Raw genomic sequence first — 22111 nt, 5'->3', positions numbered from 1 at the left:
GAATTTCATACCAGATCAATCAGTTAGAAACCTTTTGGAAGATGGGGTGTATACATGCATACATTTCCCTAATGAAAGTGTGTGAAATCTAACCTCAGTCTAAGTGGCTTAATGTGTCGGATGACATTACATATACAAGTAGCGGGCAGTCAAACGCCCACGATGTGCTCAATAACCTCTCGACGTCATTTACTGGAGAATCTCCATAGGTGTCAAACTCAAGGCCCGCCACATCATTTTATGTGGCCTGCAAAGACAAGTTTTGCATCGACTTTGTGTCATTACTAAAATTACAAATTGTCTTCACTTTTTGAAAAATAAGAGTTATTGCTTGCAATTTTTTGTATTTTTAGCATCTTTTTAAACTATTTGAACAGTTTTTACTAGTCTCTGATTTCAAAACTAGTTATTCATCAGTTTGTTGGGGAGCTGATACTGTATGTATATAGACGATGTTCACAGTCGAGGGAAATATGACTACAATGCGGCCCGCGACACAAATGAGTAGCGGCGAGATGAACCAAAGCACACCAACCTGTCCCTTATCTTGTTATTTTGTGGGAACCTTAACATCATATTACATAATTTACCCTATATTTGGCTCTATTGGTTGTTATTCTTACACCCAATTTAGAATATAAGGCACAGAAGTTTTGTCTATCACAGTTTGACATTTACGGGAAGTGGTGAGTGAATCAAAAAATATGCACGAGATCCTATTTGTGCGGAAAACTTTACATATATTGTACGACATCATCATCTGTATCGCGGTACTTTTTCAAAACTTCAAGTCAAAAAACAAAATGTTTCAGATGGAAGATGGTGGCATTAAATCAAGATAAGACTGTCAGAAGAACGTGTCAATCAAAACTAAACCTAATCATTATTTAACAGCTCTTATATTGGTCTGGCATCAGAGCTTCACGAGAAGATGCCAACTTCCAGCAGTTCCAAAGCAGAACGCTAGTTGCACTAACACTGGAAGCCCTCCAACGCCAACCTTGGAAGTTGCATTTTGATCAAGTCGACATTTCCTGTTTCTGTTTTTCCTACTCACTACACGAATTAATGCAGCTTGGCCCGCCAAGACTCATTGCTGCTGTCAGAAGACTCTTTAGTTTAAATTCTCCATTAGAAAACACGGGCGCGGCCGCATATAAACATATTAGTTAAGTAGATGAGAGCGCCTTTATAGCCGCTCCCTTTGTGAGTTGCGAACACATGCTGACATCACCATAATGAATTGGCTGGGATGCAGCAGATGGCACGAAGCCATAAAACACATGCGGAGAAAACGTGTCGAAAAATTCAAAATGCTGTTCTATGCAGATTGCAAAATAAAGGAACCAAGGAACGCCTGGTCCAAGATCTGATTACCAACCACTGTGCCGAGGGTCATGGGCCACCCCTGACCACCACATATCTCCGCCCCTGCCTGTGCTCCACGCACAAAATGAATCTTAAGTACTACACATCAGTAAGCAGTTCAAGAGGCACTTTTTTTATCTTGTTTTATTCTCATTAAAAGGGAAAATAAGCAGGAGGAAAGGAAAACGTAAAGTCATGTAAAGAAAAAAATATATATAACAATTTTGTAATATTTTTTAATCCCCCAAATACCATGAAAGAAAAACTCTACACTTGGGTGTAAGTCAAACTGAAAAGCAAAAAAAACTGGTTAAATAAAAGTTTTCTTCATGGTACACAATATTCAATACAATTTTTAATAAGTCAACATTACAATTTTACTTTTTTTAACAGGAGGATTTACTATTTGCTGCACCTCATCTAGTAAGAGGGAGGAGAGGCAGCAGAGAGCAAAAAGAGAACAAATAGAGTATCTTCAACAAGATTAGTTAGAAATCAAAACACTGGCCAATACTGAGGACCGATTAAGTACCTGAAGGTGGAAGAATGAAAAACCCAATAACCCTGCTCATGAAGTGAAGACCTTTAAAAATATGTATAACCAAAATAATAAGCTGAACCACCACCAAAACCCTCAAAGAGAGGAACCGCCGAGTCAAAACAGCTCAGCATTAGTCAACGTAGCGCAAACGGCAATGTGTGTATTTACAAAAGTGTCAAAACGCTGGAAGAGGAAGTACAATGCAGGCTGTCATGAAACACAGACAACTTAATACAATGTGTGGGATATAATGGGAAGGTTTTTACCAAAACGGACAAAAAGACAATCGTATCAGTATTCAATGAAAACCATGTATTTTCAAATAATTTTACCTTTTCATTTCCTTTTTTTTGCTTGAAAGAAAAAATGATTTTCATTGAACACCACCACGTCTTACTCAGTTCCAAAATAATAAAAGACAGCCTGATGGCATTTGAGTCAAACTCAAGACTTGCAGATTGGATGTCCTGCTTGGACAAAAATCCGAAATGGAAATACACAAAGAGGAGCTTGGAAGAAAGAAATTTCCATATCCTGAGGTGGGTAATGACCAGGTTGGTTAGGATTATTAGAGGCGGCAGAGTCCCACAGTTGTACGTCTTGCTTCGGTCAAACAAGCAGTTGTGGATGATTTCTTGTTGAGGTAACGAGATTCAAAACTCTCACTTGCCCTCTTCATCATCATATTCTCTTTTCTTTGAGGTATCATCATCAACCAGCTTCCTGGACAAACGTCTATATCATTTGTCCTCATAATGCTTCTGCTCATTTGTTAGTCCACTCACACGTCTGAATTCTGGAGGGGAGGGGGAGTGCGGGGGCAAAGAATTGAATAGTCCCAAAGTCCTTTTGCTCTCTCTGGTTTTCATTTGTGAACTGGGATTGTGTTTAGCAGCAGGGATACAATCAAGCTGACAGAAGCACAAAAAGTCTGGGATGAGTGTGGATAAATGGGACTTAAAGAGAGCGAGCATCCTTTTAAATGAATAGACTGTACAAAAAAAAGAGAAGGGAGGAGGAAAAAAAAAAAGAAGAAATCCCTGCTAGGGCTTTTGTGTAAAGATTCTCTCTTGGGCGACGCTCAAGAGCACTCCTCTCCGATGCGTTGGCAGGAGCGGCCTACTTTTCGGTCCAGTTTGACCATTTTGAGAACAGCCTCCTGGCGCCCGCTGCCAAGGTGATCAAAAAGACAGTCGTGTTGCTCCGGGAGCCGATGGAGCATACAGAAGACATAACCTGGACGTGGTGGGAGGAACAAGGTTCAGATCATTTGAACAAGACCCATTAGCTGTGAGGGTGGTCACGTGATTCAAATTTTGCACTGGAGCAAAACTAGCCACCTATGGTCAGCTGCACTTTAGAAGTTCTACCGTATCCTAAAATTTTGGTTGGACCAACCCAGTGAATCATTTTTTTTTTCTTCTGAGTCTATAACCATAAAGGCGGTAGCACTCAACACCACTGTTGAGAGTGTTGCCACGCATAACAAATCTTATTAGTTGACATCTTCTTAAATCCATTCATTAATACACATAATAACACTGTTGGCATTCAATGAGCAGTGATTAAAAAGCCCAGTTTGACAGCGGCTTGATATGCAATTAAAAACACTGTGATTGCACAGCGCGCCAATGGAGTGGAAGGGAGAACATTATGTAACATTAAAAGCCTCTCAACGGGAATGGATGAGGAATATTGCCTTGACGAGAAAAAATAGTCGATGCGCTATCATACTTCAAAACATTTATGAAGTCGCTTACCTGAACTGTTTTTAACATCCCCAATCTTACTGTATAAACTGTCACAATATTAAGTATCCAGCAGAACCACAAACAAAGTAATTACCACAACAATTCAAATGACTCTAATTGCATCTTTTCAAAGTAAACAATAGACTATTCGGCATGGATGTCCCATGCACACACAAAAAAGGGAGTCAATTTCCAATTAAAAACGACTCTGGGGGACTTTAAACAGATGTTCTTTAAAAGCAGTGAAGTGTTGCTGTGACTTTTTAAGTACGTTCATTTATATGCAAACAAGTTGATTAGCAAGCACGGTTATTGGTTTAGACTGCATTAGTATTCCTTGTAATTGTCTTGTTTCATGTTCAAAGTGAATCATTAAGGTTATCTCTAGTGGCCCCACATTGACCCCCCCACCGCCCCACTGACTATTTTTTTATTGGACTATTAGGAGCCTTATCCGAGAGGATAGAGTGAGGATTCTAAAAGTGTGTTGTCATACCACAGCGACAGGAGCCCAGCTCTTGTTGCACCAGCTCCAGTTTGGTTTGGCAGCGATGGCAACGCTTGCGGCTCCGCTGTTTGGAGCCGCCGCGAGACGACGCAGAGGATGATGATGATGACGCGGAACAAGATGATGACAACGACGACGATGACGACTCCTCGGCCGCCGGCACTTCACCCACTCTCGCTCGCTTCTCAGGAGAGCTGTCACTTTCTGACTCGGAGGCTGCCGACACACAAAATACATAAACAATGACGCAAAAAAACAAGAATCGCACCATCCATCTTTTGGATGCCCCAATTAATTGCTTGTTGTATCATCCATTAATACAAACCACAAAAAAAAAAACAATGGAGCGTAACCACAATCTGTATTTCTGCTGAGAAGACAGTTTAAGAGAAAGTGTATGCAGCTGCAGCACAGTGTATTCCAGAGGAAAAGCTGCTTAACATCTCACCATTGATCCAAAAAGAATTACATTCTCAGAGTATCTTAAGGGATGGAAAGAGAATATGAGCGACGAGTTGAACAGCTTTAGGAGAGGATTTATTCCAGGCAGGACAAACAAGTTCGTATCAATATGATTTGAAAATAAATACATAAATAAATCCAGGGTGACATACCCTTACACATTTTGGAAAAATGTCAGTTAAAAAGTCAGTTTTGCTGCGTTTGGTTTTTGCGCTTCTAAAATGGAATTAAATCCCGTTAAATATAAAGCAAATGTGTTATGCCTGATCACTCCTTCAAAGCATGGTACACATTTTGCATACTCTGCCAGGTTACAACTGTACGCTAAAATACATGTACAGTGTACTTGAACGAATGCCAAACAATCAGCCTCTCTTGCACATTAGTGTTTGAGTCTTGCTCAAGTCAAAAGAGCATGAGAGGACACAGGAACAGTATGTACCTGCAGCCAGTTGAACCGGTCAGCACGACTTTTCTCATCAATCCTGCAGACTTTTTCCTCTGGCCGAGCCGAATGCAGATCGGCGCTCAATAAATCTCTGGGAACTAGGCCAAGCTCAGCTGCCAGATTCTACCGCTCCGTACCATCAATATGAGTGTGAGAACACATCCGACTGCACTAGTAATTGTGTGAGTGTGTGTATATGTTGTTAGCACATGACCGCTCTCATCCCTGGCTTTCATCTATCCTGGCAAAACTGTGTCAAACTGAAAACTGCTCAAACTTACCTGAGGTACAAGAAAAGGTAAAACATTAGGAGAATTAATTTGTCAAGTGACGCATTTTGATTCCGATGTTAAATATGTAGAGAGAAGGTTTGAAGTTAAGTCTGGAATGGCATGACATTTGAGTACAGTAACCATAAATAAAAATAAAAAAAGACTGAAGAGTAATGTATAATAGGGCTGACTCTGTGATTAAATTAGCCACTCGACGAGATGAGCCACAGTTGCCATAGCGATAGCAGAAATGCCATTTAACTTTTGAAAGCTAGTCTACAGTTTAAGGGCAAAGTTTAATGACATGCTGTTCTTCATCAACAATACCGACTGTGAGTCTGCTCAACTAAAATAGCCACTGACGACAAGTCCCTTGCTTGAAATGCAGCAGGGCGTGATGTTTTGCAGTCTCGGAGAGACGTACCTGATTCAAAGGAGCGTTTTGTAGGAGTGGAAAGTGAGCTGAAGGCTGTGTCTGTGCTGCATACTTCTGCAACACAAATGAAGTTCAATAAGACAAGCAGGAGATGCGCAGCAATGACTAAATGCTGTTTACTGCCATACAAGGTTCAGAGGGGGGGGGGGGGGGGGGGGGCATAATACACATGAGGGAGGATAGAACTGAAAGTGCTGGGTTAGCTTTACCTTTTATTACACTTCATCTTAACATATAGAGTAGATTTACTGTGGCAGGCCAATTTCAAAGAGTGCAAAAATATGTGAAGGACTACACATAACTGGTACTGTAAGAAGTAAGTAGGGCAGAGTTTTGCTGCAAATGTCCTTTTGGTAGTCTTTTAGGTCAGGACAAGCCTTAGCAAATGACCTTGCCACCATACAAGGGTGACAGATGTCCTGGCAATTGCAGGTGTCCTCTTTAAGTGTACTCTCACACTGAAAAGATAACCCTGAACTTTCAGTACACTGAAAAGATAACCCTGAACTTTCGCCTACACTATCTCTGCCATGCGGGATAAATATAGTCTGGACAGCTGTGGCTTTATCTAGCTGTGTTCTACAAAAAAAGTTGCCTTGGAAAAATGTATATGTGGTCATTTAGGTCATTACCATTTTCTTATTTGTATCACGTCTCTAATTTTAGGAGGAGAGACCTTCACGCTGTTTGGAGTGCTTTTCCAGTCATCCAATATCCAGCAGTTTTTTTCCTAACTTACCATCCTGAGCAGGTAGAGAGGTTACTGCTGCATCTCCTGGCAAAGGATCATCGGAGGAGTCTGACATGGCTATGAAGGACTGACTGATGCCTTTGTTTGTTTCACTGCAGAATACGTCTGCTTGACTGCTACTGCTGGGGCTTGAAGAGGCTTTTGAGGCACCATCTGGCTGTTTCTTCTGAATGTCTATGGCAGAGTACAGACTTTGTATTAGAGTCAATATTGATATAAAGTGCTCTTAAGTCCTCACCTGGTTATTATGAAAATACCTTTTTTTTTCCCAGAAGAAAAAATAGTATGTGTGGAGCAATTGTCAAGCTTAATAATGCCATGTTGAGGTGGGAGACAGTTTAGGTACGACCCCCCACACACACATCAAACAAACAAAAAAAGTACCTTCAGCTACTTTCTTTTAAACAGTAGCCTGACTAACTGAACAGTAAACACACTTTGGGTTAACTGTAAAACTTAAAGCAGTGAAGACTAAACCAAAAAGTCAGTAAAAATAACAAACCTGCAAAACATTTGGAGCACAGATTCATCGTTTTGCTGGACCTGGGGAGAAAAAAAGCAAAATAAAACATTTTCACTAAAAAGTCACTCAAGATTATGGATTTTTTATGATAAATGCTGGTCGACAACCCAAGTGAAAGACTATATGCATGTTTTCAAACATGATTCAGAATTCCAGGCTTACTCATTTAGGATCCCTGCTCAGACAAAAACATCCCCTTGATTCTAGTCGTAGGTGTTTTTTCCCTGTCTGTACTTCAGTAGGAAATGTCTTAGTCTGAACTGAACACCGCCACCCTCCCGATCTTTGATCAAAAGTCTGGACGGGTCACTGCGACTTTTCTGATTTCAGTGACAGCTCAAACATAAGAGTTGATTCTGGCTGGCCACTGGGAGATAACTCATTTCCTTTCCAAGCCTGTTTGCCATCTGTGCACCAAGCATGACGCTCACACACATTCTGTTTATTCGGAGCACACCTTTGTATCCATTTCTGAAAAGGGGGTCAGCTGGTTCAAACCCCGGGTCTGTCTGTCACTTTGTGATTGGTACAGAAAGGATGTGTAGCTGGGATATGAAAGATGCAAAAACTGCATTTTTTGTTTTTACATGACAAATGTTTTTCTATTCTGTTTTAAGCAAATGACCAAATAATCAGGATCATTAAATCAAAACTGTCAAGCATACATGTGGCTCAACAACCTATAGAAGCCAGAAATATGATGGCTAATCTCTATTTTCCTAATAGACAAGGCTATGGCATGCTTAAATGGAGCTGCAACATAGTTGCAAGGCCTGAAGATACAAGTTGGCAGCAAATCACAGTCTGGCTACTCCCTTTCAAGTTAAGACCTTGAAAAGTTCAGATTTACTTCTTGGGTGATACCAAAACTACATACCAAATTCCATTCAAATTTGTCCCCAAGTCTCATCTTGTCTAGCTAAAAACAAAAAACTTTATTGGCGGAGACTTTAGATTCATCACAGTGGCAGGAGAGGAAACAAACGGGAAGAGAATGTCAACATGCTTGTTAGGGCTAAGGAAGTCGGAGCACAGCACGACCAATCAGTCCCATAGGTGGTCCAACGTTGCTACTAATGAAAATGATTGGAAGAGATAAGACGACAAGCTCTGCCACCTGACTGATTCTGTCTAAATGACACACTTAAAGAGCTAAAAAGCTTTACTAGTAAGTCTTAATCTTTATGATGATGTCTGGCAGGAAGACTCTCCCACAGTTTACTTGACAGTAGTCTCAATTGTCACAATGAAGTAAAAAAAATGCTACAAAGTTTTAACTTTAGTAATAAGTGTCAACATATGACTTTGATCATGAGGCTGCAGGTACCTTCATCACAGCCCCCTTTTTTTTATTTTTTATAAACAAGGCTGTGTGAAAGCCTTTATATTTGTTTCTCCAATATTTGCATATTTTACCAAATACTACCACCACGGGTGTGTGTTAATATGATATGCGCAAACATGATAACATTAATATTAATCCTATTACCACAGTCGTTCTGGTTTTGTTTATTTGTAAAGGTATTTGTAGACTAACTTGTCTCTTGGTCAATAATCTAATTACCTACTTAAAGCAGAGTTATGTTGAGTATAAATAATGTTACCGTTGTAATCTACAGATGAACAAATGTATATATTGCAGTCTCAAACAAAGAAACAATTCAGTACTGTATGTCATAATGCAGTATTTCCTTCAAATACTTCCAAATGTCAGGATTTTGCACTTCCGTGCTACAGGAAAATCTTGTAAGATGAAAGAGGTGGGGGGGCATGAAACAACGAAGTGTCTGGGGGAACCAAACGTTCTCTAAAGTTTCATTTGCACTTTTACCACGCCGTGTTATTTTCCCTTTTACACCTGAGACATGAGCTGGATTATCCGTCCTGGTCTGTCGGGAGGAAGTGAACGAGGCCAGCTGGAGTTAGCTACAAGCTAATGCTACAAAACAATGGGGAAGGGAGGGAAGGAGGAGGGGGCTCATAACAAGCTCATCCCCGCTTGAGCTGCTAGCGCTAATGGCTAAGCAGCTAAGCTAACCGTCGAGAGTGAAGCTAAAGAGCCACAAACAAAACGTTTAAAGAGGCTCCTGGTCTTACCCCCAGAAACCACAGGGACAGCGCGGTGGCACAACGTTGACATTACTCGGGGGCTTGCTGCCCTCGCTCCCGGTGTCCCCCATGTCGGTCTTCCGTGTTGAGGCTCTCTGTGTAGCAGGTGAATCCGGGGATGGAGCGAGGGCCTTTCAATTCGCCTACAGATCCCCCGTCTGATTTCGCATAAAACGCGGTGGCCCAATGAGATAATCCTCTTCTTGTTTGCTTTCTTTTCTTTTAGAATCACGATGAGCGTGGAGCAGTTTGCCGACACGAGCGGCCACAAAGTCCGGTGGATTAAAACAGCCTTACGCGAGAGTGGAACATGGGAGCCGTCAAAGCTGATGACGGACGGAACCACCGGGGATTCCTGGGCCGATCAGCTGGAGAGAGGAACAACCCACTTGCAAAAAGGTAGGGGGAGTGGGACAAACGGGGCTACCAAATAATCTACCTTTTACATTCTTCCTCACAATATAACAAAAATTTCCCCATTAATTAGATCATTTAAATATTATTAAAATTTAAAAGCCGGATAGATGTCTTAGAGGGAGCTCTTGCTTTTGGGTCATCATGGTAGGTTCCATAAAAAACTCAAAACTAGGAAGCCCACGTTTTATAAGTATTTTCACACTCAAGCGTCACTTCTCAGCACAATTATGCTTTGTTTCATTGCTCTGTTAGTTTACTGCACACCCGAAAATGTATTATTGTTATTAAGAGTAGTAGTAGTAGTGGGTTAGTAGTAGTATCATTTTCACATTCTCCAAATTGATGTTTTTATTATTTGTCCAGACATTTTAGAGAGTGCATACAGGGATGTAAAGGCAACACACTGCAAAGATTGTGTTGGCTCAATCTGTGATTGAGATTTTGACTTTGATAGGAGTCCTCTACGCAATTTGCTCAATCTGTTCTAACATTACAATGCACAAATCAAGAGGTTAGGGCTAGGTTGAATAATTTCAATGTGGAAGAACCTTACCCAACCGCGTCGAACTTCCTTTGGAACTTGAATTTATATTTTGACCCATCACCACCACATGAGCATTATTATATCGCACAAAAATCCCCATAGACGCATTGCAGAATCTTCCCCTGAAAAACGGATGATGCATACTTCTATTTCTTCTTTCTTCTATTTTCACATAATGGTAGTGTCCTGGCCATGCATCCCAATACTTTTGTCCAACTACTCAACTATCCCACAGGGTGAAAAGATATTTGATGCTTTTGTCATCACTTTGAGCAGCAACATTGCTACGTGTTTTTTTTTTTTTTTTTACCCTTACACAGCAAGTCCTGTTCTTTCCCATGAGAGCAGCAACACTAGCCTCAATGTTTATTTCCCTAGGCTCCCCTCAAAGTCCGATCAACCGAGCTATCTCCAAATGTTCTTCATATTACTGTACATGATGAAAAAGAGATGAGGTTTCTATGTTGAAGACATGTCAGGTGTTTGCTCAGAAAATAAGCACTGTGTAATGTTTATTTTGTACAGTAGCGTGCCTCGACCCATGGAATAGATGATTACTGATTAATCAGCGACACAGACATTAATTCATGTGTCAATTGATAGTGTCGATTCCTGGCAGCTAATGTGAGGGGGACCCACTTGGAAACATGCTCCAAATGGCTTGGAGGAGAAATCTATGTCAGCAGATATGTCCATAAATGAGTCTTTGCTATCTTTTAATGCCATCTGCAGATAGACAGCCCTGCTTGTTATTGACTGGAGGACAAGCCACATGTCACCGCTCAAGGATTCACATTGAGGGTGTTTATCAGAAAAATGGGATTACCTTGATGTCAGATAACTGTGAAAATGCTGGTGTGGGTTTAAGCAAGCACACTCTATGGGTGGCAAGATGTTTATTATGGATGTAAACGTTCAGCAATTTGCAGGCCTTGACCAAGCATGGATTTTGTCATGTGGGGGGGCTTGTTCAAATGGAACATGCATCTTTCATAAGGTAACACACGCGGATGAAATTGTTGGTTCCCTGCTGTTAATGAAAGAAAAAAACACGCAATGGCCATTTATTAAAACGAAAAAAAATAAGACATTGCTCCTGAATTGTGGTTCAATTGAATTATTATCACAGGTTGCCTTCATAATTGTTTCAGTCATTTGGCCCTTCAAAAAGGTGACAAGTAGTCTCCGCAGAATGTCAATGTTTGTTTATTTACCGGTTGTCAGATCCAAGTTATTTATGTGATCAGAAATATTTTTTGTCATTAGCCGAGGAGTCACTGGCAGAGCTAAAGGGGGGACGGCAGGGGCACTGCCACCACCCGGAATATAGTTCGAACCCCCAGGTGCCAGGCCAGATAATTGAGTTCTTCCATCTATCAACAAAGATTTTGCTGTTTTTTGGAGGAAGGGTAGATTATGTCCATTTTCATTAATTTCAATAGGGTATTAATTTTTCTTAGCTGCGAAAGGCAGATTCCATTTGCCTGCGCACTCATTGATTTTGGCAAAATGATGTGATAAAGACTCCAATCTGGAGGTTTACCACCATACAAGTCTCGCTTGACAGATGAAGAGGAATGTCTGACAATGAGCTGCAAGATCATAACCAGTCTGTGAAGCGCTGGGGGCTCCAGGCGATGTTTAGAAGTGTGCACAGATGGGATAAACATCAGAGAGGATGCTGCCAGACACTCACTAAAAGCTGTTTGCGCTCCTTCATTCCAGACAAAATGCCCCCCCGAACAGTATCAATTCCTTTTAGTTTTTTTCTAATTTTCCTTGCACGCCTTATTTTTTAAAGCATACTTATAATGATGATGTATTTTCCACTTAGTTTCTCTTTTCAACACTCTTCTCTCTTTCACACACACAAACACACACACAGCACAATTTACTGGCAACATTTACAGACATGCTTCTGACTCACCACAGATTGCAACACTCACATACAGTGCAGACAATACACAAAAATGTCACACGCTCAATTCAGGGAAGTCTTAAGGGCACGGCTGATTCATCCGATATTAGTTCTTTTAAAATTGTTGTTGTAGTTGCTGTTTTACATGTTGACCAACACATTATCGTTTCAGACAAAGAAAATATTCATTCAAATACCCATCCAAAAAAATAAGGACAAAATAATCACAATGTTTTGGCTGATTTTTCTCTGTTGGCATCAAATTTAAACAATCCATATTGGTCAGGCCCCCTTCTTGTTACCTCAAATAAAAGATGTAAAATTCGTATAGATAAAAAAAAGTGACAAAATTGTATTGTGATAACTTAGTGAATTATGAATAATAATGTGTCAGATATGATTCTTTTCTTTGTACAACTTCAACAGCGACACCACCTGCCAGCTTTTGCTTATCCGGCTTATCCAAACCTGCAACAAACCATGCTGCGTTTTTAAGATAAGTGAGCAGTCTGTGTGTGTGCAGTTTGTGAACGTGTGCGTGTGTGTGAGAGAGAGAGAGAGAGAGAGAGAAAAAGAGAGTGCAGGAAAAAAAAGACATTGCCAGACAGTTTCAAAAACAGCCTTCTCTTGAGTGTCTCCACTGTGTTCTGAGTGGAATTTAAAAAACTTGTTCAAAAAAGATGTAAGCCGTTTTTCACATTTTCACTGGCATCTGTGGCTCTGTTTGTAGATTGGTCCACTGTCGAAGTGTCCTTGGGCACGACTCTGAACCCTAAATTGCTCCCGGTGGTGCATGAATGAGTGAACGTGAGCCTCTGTAAAGCACTTTGGGTACTTTGATGGTGGAGATATGGCACTATAAATGTGCACTCCATTTACCCTTTTACAACCAGGTTCAGTGTTTAAAACCAAATAGGTATAAAGGATGTACCGAAAATATGAACAAGGCAGACTTGGCAGAACTAATAAATCACCCAGGAGCTCGGATTATAAACACAACATGTTATGCAATCACGTTTGAGTCTACCAAAACACTAATTGTTGTTAACAATACCATTTTTACATCTCCTTAAATATGGTGTAGGAAATTCATCATGATATGCCATACAACTTTTATGTTCTTCAGTGCTGCTGTTTTGGTTAGCAAAGGAATCTAAACGTGACCAGTCGTTATATATTTAAATTCCAATCAAATAAAAAACAGAGTCACAAGTACTACTACTTTTTTTGCACTCAGTAAAAAGATCATTCCTTATTGGAGGACACTGGTTGAGCAAATATGGTATTTTAGATGAGTCACATTCATTAAATGAATGGGACTTCTGCCATGGTTGAACAATTCAAAAAATTCCTGTTGATCTTGTTTGTTTTAAGAAAACAACATGACTTGACATTTTATGTAAGTTTTTCTCATACATTACTGAAGGACCCAGAAAACAAGATGCATCCTGACTGCAAAAACAACAGGGACTCGTAGTCAGTTATGAAACTGAGAGGACAGCCTGTTCCAAGAAATAAATCATTCCAATTTTAAACAAGTTTTTTAACCTTTCATTTTATCTACATCATTTGCTTTAGCTATTTTATTTAGTTATTTTTTTCCAAATGAAAGGTTGCTGAATTGATTGCAATATTCTTACGCAAATCATAATTCAGCATCTGATTGTGAAAAAAAAATCCAGTAATGTGATGATAAGTATATGCGGCTAAATTGTAATCAGAGTATCCCTTTAATGAGTCCATCTTTGAGTGTCTTTTGTGTTGTCTGTGCTGAAGTGCGCCATGGTTTCATCAGCATATTTCCCTCTCAATCAGTCAAGACTGATTAGGATGCTCTCACTCAATAACTGAAGAAGAGAAACTGCACTTGATTACATCACAGCGAACGCAGCAGGTCTTAGTTTTATTAGTCGTCGCAATTCTGCAGACAATTTTCAACATACTGTATGTTGGCTATCAGGCAGTGTTATGTTGAAATGCATACAATGTTTGAATTTTATTTGTTCTTTAAATGTAATACTCTTTTTTTTTTTACCAGTTGCTGTTACCAACCAAGGAGGTATCTGAAATTAGTTCCAGTGAGTAATTAATCATTTTGGTTATTTCCTAGCTTATAGCCAACAAAAAAAACACCCAAGACATTTATATTATATCATATGTTTAATTTGTTCTGTGAACATGCTCGCAATTCAAAACATTTGTTTCTCAAATCATCTTTCCCCATTGAAATGAATGAAAATGCTATTAATTCGTAACAAATAAAAGAGTAACAGTATTGCCTGTAACATGTTTATGGGAAGAAAAATAACACTCCACAATATTGTATTTCATAGAAACATACACTTGTAGACAGTGTACATTCTGCTCAAATTATTATTCTGCTTCTTCTGGGATGAGATTGACTGCCAACGACTCCAGAGTGGACCCTGCCTCTCACCCAAAAGTCAAGTAGGATAGGCTCCAGTTCAAAGCTAATGAAATTTCTCCTTGAACCTGCTACACATATATAAATGTATATATTTTTTTTAAAAAAACATCCTCCTACTAGTTTTCCTTATCTGTTTGTGATGTTCTGCACAGGAGCACTGTGATATGTCAAACTGGGCGCCATGATCTCGAAATCCGCAGGGGAGTATTTCTATCTGATAGAGGCTTTCATCTCCCCTTTTGGCCTACCTTCCTTTGTGGACCACCGTGATGGTGCTCAAGCCTTTGGCCTTTTCCATCATCAGGCTGAGCTTTGCTGAATATGCCACAGCTCCTCTCTGTAGTGAATGAAAGAAACCCTTCTGTCATTGGCATTCAATTTAATGTTAGCGGCAAAGCCAACATCTTCATTCTGATTTGTGGAGAGATTTTGTTACCAAATAAAATGACCCGACATGGTTTATTTCAAAACAATATGATAAAACACAGACAACGTTTTTTTATTTTGTTTAAAGAAGTGCTGTATTTAAAAAATTATCATCTGCAACAAATACACAATGAGCTTCATTAAATTGTTTTGCCACACTTCATAAATGGCGGTTAAGGCTCTAAAAAAAATGATCACATTGTCCATGTGTAAGAATAACAAACAATATTTTGCAGTATGTTGTATGTTCTATGTTAAACTATTACTCATAAAACATCTTCAATGCAGCCAAATAGATTATCAATTGAAACATAAAATATATATTATAGAAGGCACCATACAAGTATGGAGGCCTAATATCTGCATTAAACAATGTTCCACTGACATCTAGTGGTAATGTTTATTTTATTTGTTTTTTTTAATTCTCCTGCAATTATAAGGTTAAATAAAACATTCTGGTTGCTCACATTAATGCTTTATTTCAAAACATCTGAATGACAGCTTTCATTAACAATAAAATGCAATGAAATACAAAATACAATTTTAAATGGTAATTACCCTATGAATAAAAAAAAGGTGGAAAATACATACCATAAGGTTTAAACAATTTATTTTATATGTTGAATTATATTAATATAATTTAATTTATTAATTTATTTATATAAAACGTTAGAAATATAGTTAACCTGATACTTCTCTGACAGTGTCAATCAAAAGTGACCATCAGAGAGCCTCCATCAGATAGGAATACTCCCCTCCAGATTTCGGGATCATAGTGCCCAGCTCGGTGTACCACAGTGCTCCTGTGAAGCACAAAAAACAGATAAGACCAATTAGTGGAAGGCTTTTTTTTCTCCCTGATTGCAGATTCAAGGAAACAACTGTTGTGTGTGAGTTGTGCGTGAACATCAGGGGGAGATCATTCAATCTGACTTTTGGGCAAGGGGCATCTGTATTGCGGCCTTGATGCTAGCGATCCGGAACTGGACCAAGTTCAATAGCAGCTCCCCCAGTCAGTGAGGTCACAGTGGCCCGCATTGCTGGAGGACGATATCAGAGTGAATTCCTCTCCTTCATCTGAACTCCTCTGTAGGCCATTAATAGAGTGACCCACCATACCCACTTGGCTGTTTGAAGGTCTTGGACACAAGCTGACTCATTAACAGCGGTACCTTGACTTAAGAGTTTAATTTTATCCTGCCTTACCTCTTAGCTCAATTGTATCTCAAATTTTGTCTTGAAACACAAGGCAAAAAATCAGCCAAGTGACTGAAAGTGGGGAAACATTTATTTGATGTATAATTTGGTAAGGTTAAATTTCTTTTATTTTTTACTAACCGAAAGTTTTTATATCTATTACAAGGACGACAGCATTTTAGAAAGAAAGGTAAGCACTGCCACCAATGTAGAGTTGTCATGGCAACATGTTCATTATAATAAATAAAGAGGTTATCTGAGACACTTGTACCATTTTGAAGGTGCCACTGTAAAAATACATGTCCAGAGTAAAGCAGCACAGCTTTGGGAGAGATGAAGAGGCCTGAGCCGATCATGGTGCCCACAATCAGACAGACGAAATTATTTGTACGCCAGGGGTATGAATAATTTTGAGGGTAACTGTATCTAGCCTATTTGCAACATGGAAAAATCAACAGTCAAATTATTCATAGCCCAGGCAGGAGTATGAATAATTTCGGGCTTGTACTGTATAACACTGACTCTCGAGCACTGTGCTGAAATGATCCAACCTGTGTCAACCAGTGGCTTCATAGCAAAAATGCTAAGCCCTGAATCTGAGATGATTTTTATTGCTAAAGAAACAGAAAATATCAATTCTTTACAAACTTTTCCACCCCTGCTTTGTGAATGATTTGGGATTTTTGTAGACGGGCGCAGTTAGAAATGGCCGTTTCCGCCGCTGTGGGAGTGAACAGTTAGCTTGATTCCTGGCTAATCAAACGGCTTCGCTCATTCCCTCTAAATTCCGTGTGGGTAAGGATTCAGAGGGTTCCGTGCATGCTGATGTCATTTTTAAGGATAAAATATGATGACATCCACCACAACAACAAAAGCTTTCTTGCATATAGTGTTTTATTGAAAAACATTGAAGTAAACAAAACAGTTTATCACATACAAATTGGATATCAAGCAATTGATTACCAGTTCATCTGTTTGTGCAGTTATTGTTTATGTCCCCTATTTGTTTATTTTTGTTTTTCTGTGACAATAAATGTGATTCCACTCCAGGCTTTTCCACATAAATAGCACCATTTTACACAATAAAATACAATGAAAGAAAAAAATTAATAGTGAGGTGTTTGATTTTGATAAACAAGACAGGGGTTGGGGTATAAAACAAAATTTGAAAAAATTAAAGAGAATATTTACTATAGCTCTGTCTGCAACAGTTAAAACAGATCGTCATTATTTTGTACAGGCTGAAAAGTTTATACAGTTCATCAAGAGTGTGCAGTGTGTATCTAATAATATGGCAGTGATGTAAACAGGAATCCTCATTTAGACCCGTGTTTGTTTTGGTTTAGATCAAGAGATTAAAAAAAAAAAAAAAAATCTCCAAAGGTCTGACACGCTCCCTGGAACAGGAGCCAAATGGATGTTGACCTGGTTATCACCTTCTCACTCGCTTTTCTCAGGGGGAACGACTTCCATCAGGAGTTGCAGATGCACAGTGATAGGTCCTATGAAGGGGTAAAGGTCAAAGCAGCAGGAAGTCAATTATGTGTACGGCTCAACACAAACAATCATTCCTGCAAAGATTTTTGGTTCTTTCAATAAATATGTTTATTCTGTTAGCTGTCAATCAGTCAGTCATACCACAAAGACAAAAGTCTCAAACTCATTTTTATCATGTACCCACAACAGGTAACCCAAAAGCATTCTCTCAATTTTACAATAACCGCTATCTTTTTATCCACTCTTTTTTTAAGATTTAAATGTACTTACTCATGATCCTGCGTGCCCACTCGACCTTTAGGTGGACAAAGGGGTAGTACAGAAGGAGCCCGCTGAGGATGAAGATAGCACAGTAGAGGTACTCGATGTCAGGACTGTCAATGATGGGGGCCAGGACCAGGTAGCAAGAGATGAGCACCATTATGATGGGAATTATGATGGGAACCTTTGTAGAAATGCAAACACTTAAGCTATTGTTGCAGATCAAAAAGAAAAAGATATGCATGCACCTTGACTGGTCTTTTCAAGTCCTTCTTTGTGAAACGCATGAGGATAAGAGAAAACATAGTCAGGCCGTAGAAGGTCCACTGAGCAAAGCTGAAGTAGTTGATGAGGATGTTGATGTCTGCTGGCATTATGTATAAAATAGCCAGAAAACCCTACAAAAGAAAAAAAAATACTTTAGTAGCCTTACTTAAGTATTAAAGAGTTGATGAAGTCACAACAACGAGGCACTCACATTGAACATGAGCGCTGGCGATGGGGTGAAGCGCCTCAGACTAATAAAAGATAAAATTTCCACCATGTGACCTTCTCGGCCAGACACATAGGCCAGCCTGAGAATCAAATCATACATTTACATTATTTTTAACCCGTTTGCTGCTGTTGACGACTTTAGATGTCAAAGATTCATTTTAGCTGGGCTGGCAATCACGACTTTGCCCTTCCTCAAATGTCACCAGGGCCAAATCTTCAGTTTCTGTGTGTTCTTTACCTGCCTGCCGTAAAGCAGCTTCCATTGGCTGAGCCAAATGTAGAAAAGACGACAAAAAGCGGAACAATCCAAGACATGGGATAAAGAACTTTGTCTCCAAATGTCTAAAAGGGAGAAAAGAAAAAAACAGAACAGAAAGGGGCATGGTCCATTTCATCGGTAATGAGGATAAGTGACAATTGAGAATGCATAAATAAATATTATGATGTAAACAATGTAGCAAAATTTTCATGCAGGAATTCTGACAAAACAATTCAAAATCTGTTAAGCCATCATCCGTGACTTTAAGATGAAGTGACTTGTTGCCAATTTATTCTAATGTGGTTTTTTTTTCTGTTCGACAAGTTCGAACTTTGCTGGTGACCTTGAATATTTCAATCCATCTCATTTGCCTTTTCCTCTTACCACAGCTACAGCCGGGGATGACAGCAGCTCATTGGTGGTCATGACAGTCAAATATGCAATGTTGACCATTACGTAACACACAATCACTAAGGGAATCCCAATGAGGATGGCTAATGGCAGGTTCCTGAGGGGGGAATGATTGTGAAGAAAAAAGATTTTTTTAGTGTACATGTGTTCAAATTTAAGCTAACCTATCCGACTATATTAAATTGTGACATAAATATTAAAGGATCAAATTTGTATGTGTTTCGTACCTGGAAGGATCCCTCAGCTCCTCTGTGATGAAATTCAATTGACTCCTGAGAAATAAATGAAATGCACAACAAGTCATATCAGCACACTTTTTAAGACACATGAGGTGGCTAATTGCATTACTTTGAAGATAATGTTTACCATCCATCATAGGCCCAGAGTCCATTATAAAAGGCAAGTCCAATTCCTCCCACAGAAACTGCCTTGCCATCAAATGCGTTTGACAAATTCTCTGTATTTCCTGAATGCAGATACAAATATGAAAATTGAATCGACTGAACATATTCTAATCTATTATAGAGCTAACATTGATGAAATCTCACCTTGCGCCAAGAGAACGATGCCAGCTACCACTATGATGATGATGATTAAAAGTTTGGCTCCAGTGAAGATGTTTTGCACGTAACTCGCCAATTTGACACTGAAGCAGTTTATGGTCACAATAATAACTGGGAGGAGGAAAAAAAACATTACGGATTGATTGTCTATAATAGAATTCTATATATTGGCATTAAATTCCTCGTAAATATATTAGCGTGGACACTAATGTTCATTATTATTAAAAAACACTAAATAAGTAGCTTTGACAATAAATATGTCTTTTCTGTAACTATGGTGGCATAAGAATATCCTTTTTTGTGTAGTTTACAGGACAGTAATAGTAGTAGCTGATGAATACCTATGGCTACAGCGGCCAGACCCTTTGTGACAATGACAGGAGGGCTGCATTCGGGATAGAAAGGAGCCGAAGCGTACTCGGCAAAGCTCAGCGTGATGATGGCGAAGGCCGAGGGCTTGGCCACCATCACGGTGGTCCACGAGAAAAGGTAGGCTACCGGAGAGCCGAGAGCCTCCATCAAATAGAAATACTCCGCTCCGGATTTGGGGATCATGGTGCCCAGCTCGGCATAGCACAGAGCTCCTGTGAAGAACAGCACAACACATTATAATTTTTTTTTTATGATAATAGGCTCAAGAAAACAACTTATTTGAATTGGCTTGGATGAGAGGCAAGAGACAGCATGGATAATTAGATCAGTAGGGTCCTATTATTATTATTATTATTATTATTATTATTATTATTATTATTATTATTATTATGAAATGCATATTCTTATTAATAGTACCCCGTTGCCTTAAAAGTCCTGAAATTTTTGAAAAATAATTTGCCATATTATATTAGTTTCAAACATCGAAGCATTGACTGAAGCAATATTTGTTTTTTATTTCCTTGTACTGTAAATGATTCAGTTGTTTGTCTAGTATGTGTGCATGTGACAATGTTCACTTTTGGTGCCATTACATATAGGTGAAGTGCTTTTAGTAAAAGTGTTCTAAATGTGCCCTAATTTTTTTTTACCAAGTCAGCAAGGGAAACCATTAACATGCGAAGCAAACAAACGCTTTGCTGATAATGGCATGGAATGGCAGCCTGTAAAAGTTTGTAGTATGTAGGGAGTTCTTTGGGCTTGAGGATGCAGGAAAACATCTGAGGTAGAACACAGGAAACCATAGAAAGTGGATTCATGCATCATATATATTAAATTGTATAGTTTTTTTTTGAAGAATTTTAATACCACTATTTGTTATACAAGTGCAAAAACAATTTTTTTGAGAAAAAAAAACATAATTTAACCTTATTTTTTGTGACATTTAGTGTCGAACCAAGTAAGTTGGTTCTATCATTCATTTGACCCGCTTCATTCTTTAAACCAGCCTGTTCAGTAGTTTAATGACCAAAAGTCCTTTTATTTCATTTTTATTCATTTATCTCATTAACTAATTGGTTAATTGAGCTATTAGTAGTAGTAGTAGTAGTAGTAGTAGTAGAATCATCATTATAATAATTCCATCATACATATGGAGTCAATAAGAGCTTGTTTTGCTTTCTCACCCAACATGGCTAACACCCCACAGGCAGTCCAGATGAGGAGGCAGGGCCCCACAGCTCCAGTGTTGAGCAAGACCGCTTTGGGAGAGATGAAGATGCCTGAGCCGATCATGGTGCCCACAATCAGACAGACGGCGCTTAGCAGACCCACCTGAACTCAAACACACACACACATGACTCTCCCGAAATAATACGATATCACCAAATTAGATGAGGAAAAAAATATGTTCTAAAAAACTAAAAATGATGTTCATCCATTTATGCATGCTCTTCCACTAAATGGCAGAGAGAATAATTAACCTTGTAGACACCCGTCGCCATTATACAACAGAATAATAGCATTTTGATTACATTAAGACCTGATTCTCAAGTAAATGACACACTCACCTCCTTATGAAGGATCGTGGCTTTCTTTTCATGTTTGTCCATGATTGTAGAGTCCCTGGAATGGGCAGTGGAGCCTTTCTGGTGCTCCATCTACTCACTTGCGCTTCTGTCTTCCGTTTTGGTCTCTTGGTACGTGAAAGGCAAAGAATGCGTTACAGCACCACAAAAAAGTTCATGGTTAACTTTGATAAGCAAAGATCATTTCATTTAAATTATATTGCCTATTGTAAAGTCTGCATAATAAAATCTACAATTATATTCCGCAAACAACCTTCAGTCAGGAAAAAAAAAATAGCTAATCCATGACCATGAGTATGCTCAAAGCCAGCTTCAGTAAGTGCAAATGCAAGCAAGAATGCAAAAATTAAAACTAGTGGCTTGTCCACAGGAAGATTTTCTTCTGGTCTGGAATCACCCGATGACCCTGAAGGGGTGGAACTTGGCTAATGACACATGGAGGTTGGTAATAAAAGCCAGTCATAGAAACTCAAAAGGAAATTGTCTGCTAAATTTGGTTAAGGACTTCATTCTAAAGAAAAAAAAATCTCATGGTCAAATGGTGTATATTAATGTAGATAATGCAACA

General features: G+C 39.1%; 2 protein-coding genes and 1 long non-coding RNA gene across 15 annotated transcripts; 1 reads left to right on the top strand and 2 right to left on the bottom strand.

Annotated features, from left to right (window-relative positions):
- Positions 1 to 1494: 1494 nt before the first annotated feature.
- LOC148400803 (AN1-type zinc finger protein 3-like) lies at positions 1495 to 9548 on the bottom strand. 2 transcript variants are annotated; one of them, XM_088371353.1, is made up of 6 exons: positions 9158 to 9548; positions 7040 to 7080; positions 6526 to 6711; positions 5775 to 5837; positions 4157 to 4384; positions 1495 to 3145 (listed from the first exon to the last, which is right to left on the bottom strand). In XM_088371353.1, exons 1-6 carry the CDS (start codon positions 9238 to 9240, stop codon positions 2991 to 2993), a joined length of 756 nt encoding a protein of 251 aa, XP_088227479.1. In that variant the 5' UTR covers positions 9241 to 9548; the 3' UTR covers positions 1495 to 2990. The 2 variants fall into 2 exon arrangements, with proteins under 2 accessions (XP_088227479.1, XP_088227478.1); XM_088371352.1 differs by having other exon boundaries at positions 5775 to 5840; positions 9158 to 9546.
- LOC148400801 (uncharacterized) lies at positions 8934 to 21991 on the top strand. 10 transcript variants are annotated; one of them, XR_015857553.1, is made up of 4 exons: positions 8934 to 9275; positions 9396 to 9568; positions 14087 to 14126; positions 16381 to 18956. It is a non-coding gene; the product is annotated as an uncharacterized LOC148400801 (long non-coding RNA). The 10 variants fall into 10 exon arrangements; XR_015857557.1 differs by lacking the exons at positions 14087 to 14126; positions 16381 to 18956 and adding an exon at positions 21165 to 21991 and having other exon boundaries at positions 8941 to 9275; XR_015857556.1 differs by lacking the exons at positions 14087 to 14126; positions 16381 to 18956 and adding an exon at positions 14446 to 14620 and having other exon boundaries at positions 8941 to 9275.
- On the bottom strand, positions 16976 to 21935 carry slc7a9 (solute carrier family 7 member 9). Of its 3 annotated transcripts, XM_088371350.1 has the most exons (13): positions 21797 to 21935; positions 21526 to 21650; positions 21142 to 21289; positions 19927 to 20169; positions 19571 to 19696; positions 19389 to 19488; positions 19250 to 19294; positions 18996 to 19119; positions 18591 to 18694; positions 18336 to 18432; positions 18106 to 18255; positions 17867 to 18041; positions 16976 to 17601 (listed from the first exon to the last, which is right to left on the bottom strand). In XM_088371350.1, the coding sequence occupies exons 2-13, from the start codon at positions 21613 to 21615 to the stop codon at positions 17540 to 17542; spliced, it is 1464 nt and encodes a 487-aa protein (XP_088227476.1). In that variant the 5' UTR covers positions 21616 to 21650; positions 21797 to 21935; the 3' UTR covers positions 16976 to 17539. The 3 variants fall into 3 exon arrangements, with proteins under 3 accessions (XP_088227476.1, XP_088227475.1, XP_088227477.1); XM_088371349.1 differs by having other exon boundaries at positions 21526 to 21933; XM_088371351.1 differs by lacking the exon at positions 16976 to 17601 and having other exon boundaries at positions 17867 to 17970; positions 21526 to 21934.
- Positions 21992 to 22111: the final 120 nt, after the last annotated feature.

Source organism: Syngnathus floridae, chromosome 3 (genome assembly GCF_059516105.1).
Source record: "Syngnathus floridae isolate MCC-2025c chromosome 3, RoL_Sflo_1.0, whole genome shotgun sequence".
Taxonomy (NCBI): Eukaryota; Metazoa; Chordata; class Actinopteri; order Syngnathiformes; family Syngnathidae; genus Syngnathus; species Syngnathus floridae.
Note: the sequence above shows the minus strand (reverse complement) of the source record. Positions and strands in the feature narration are given on the sequence as shown.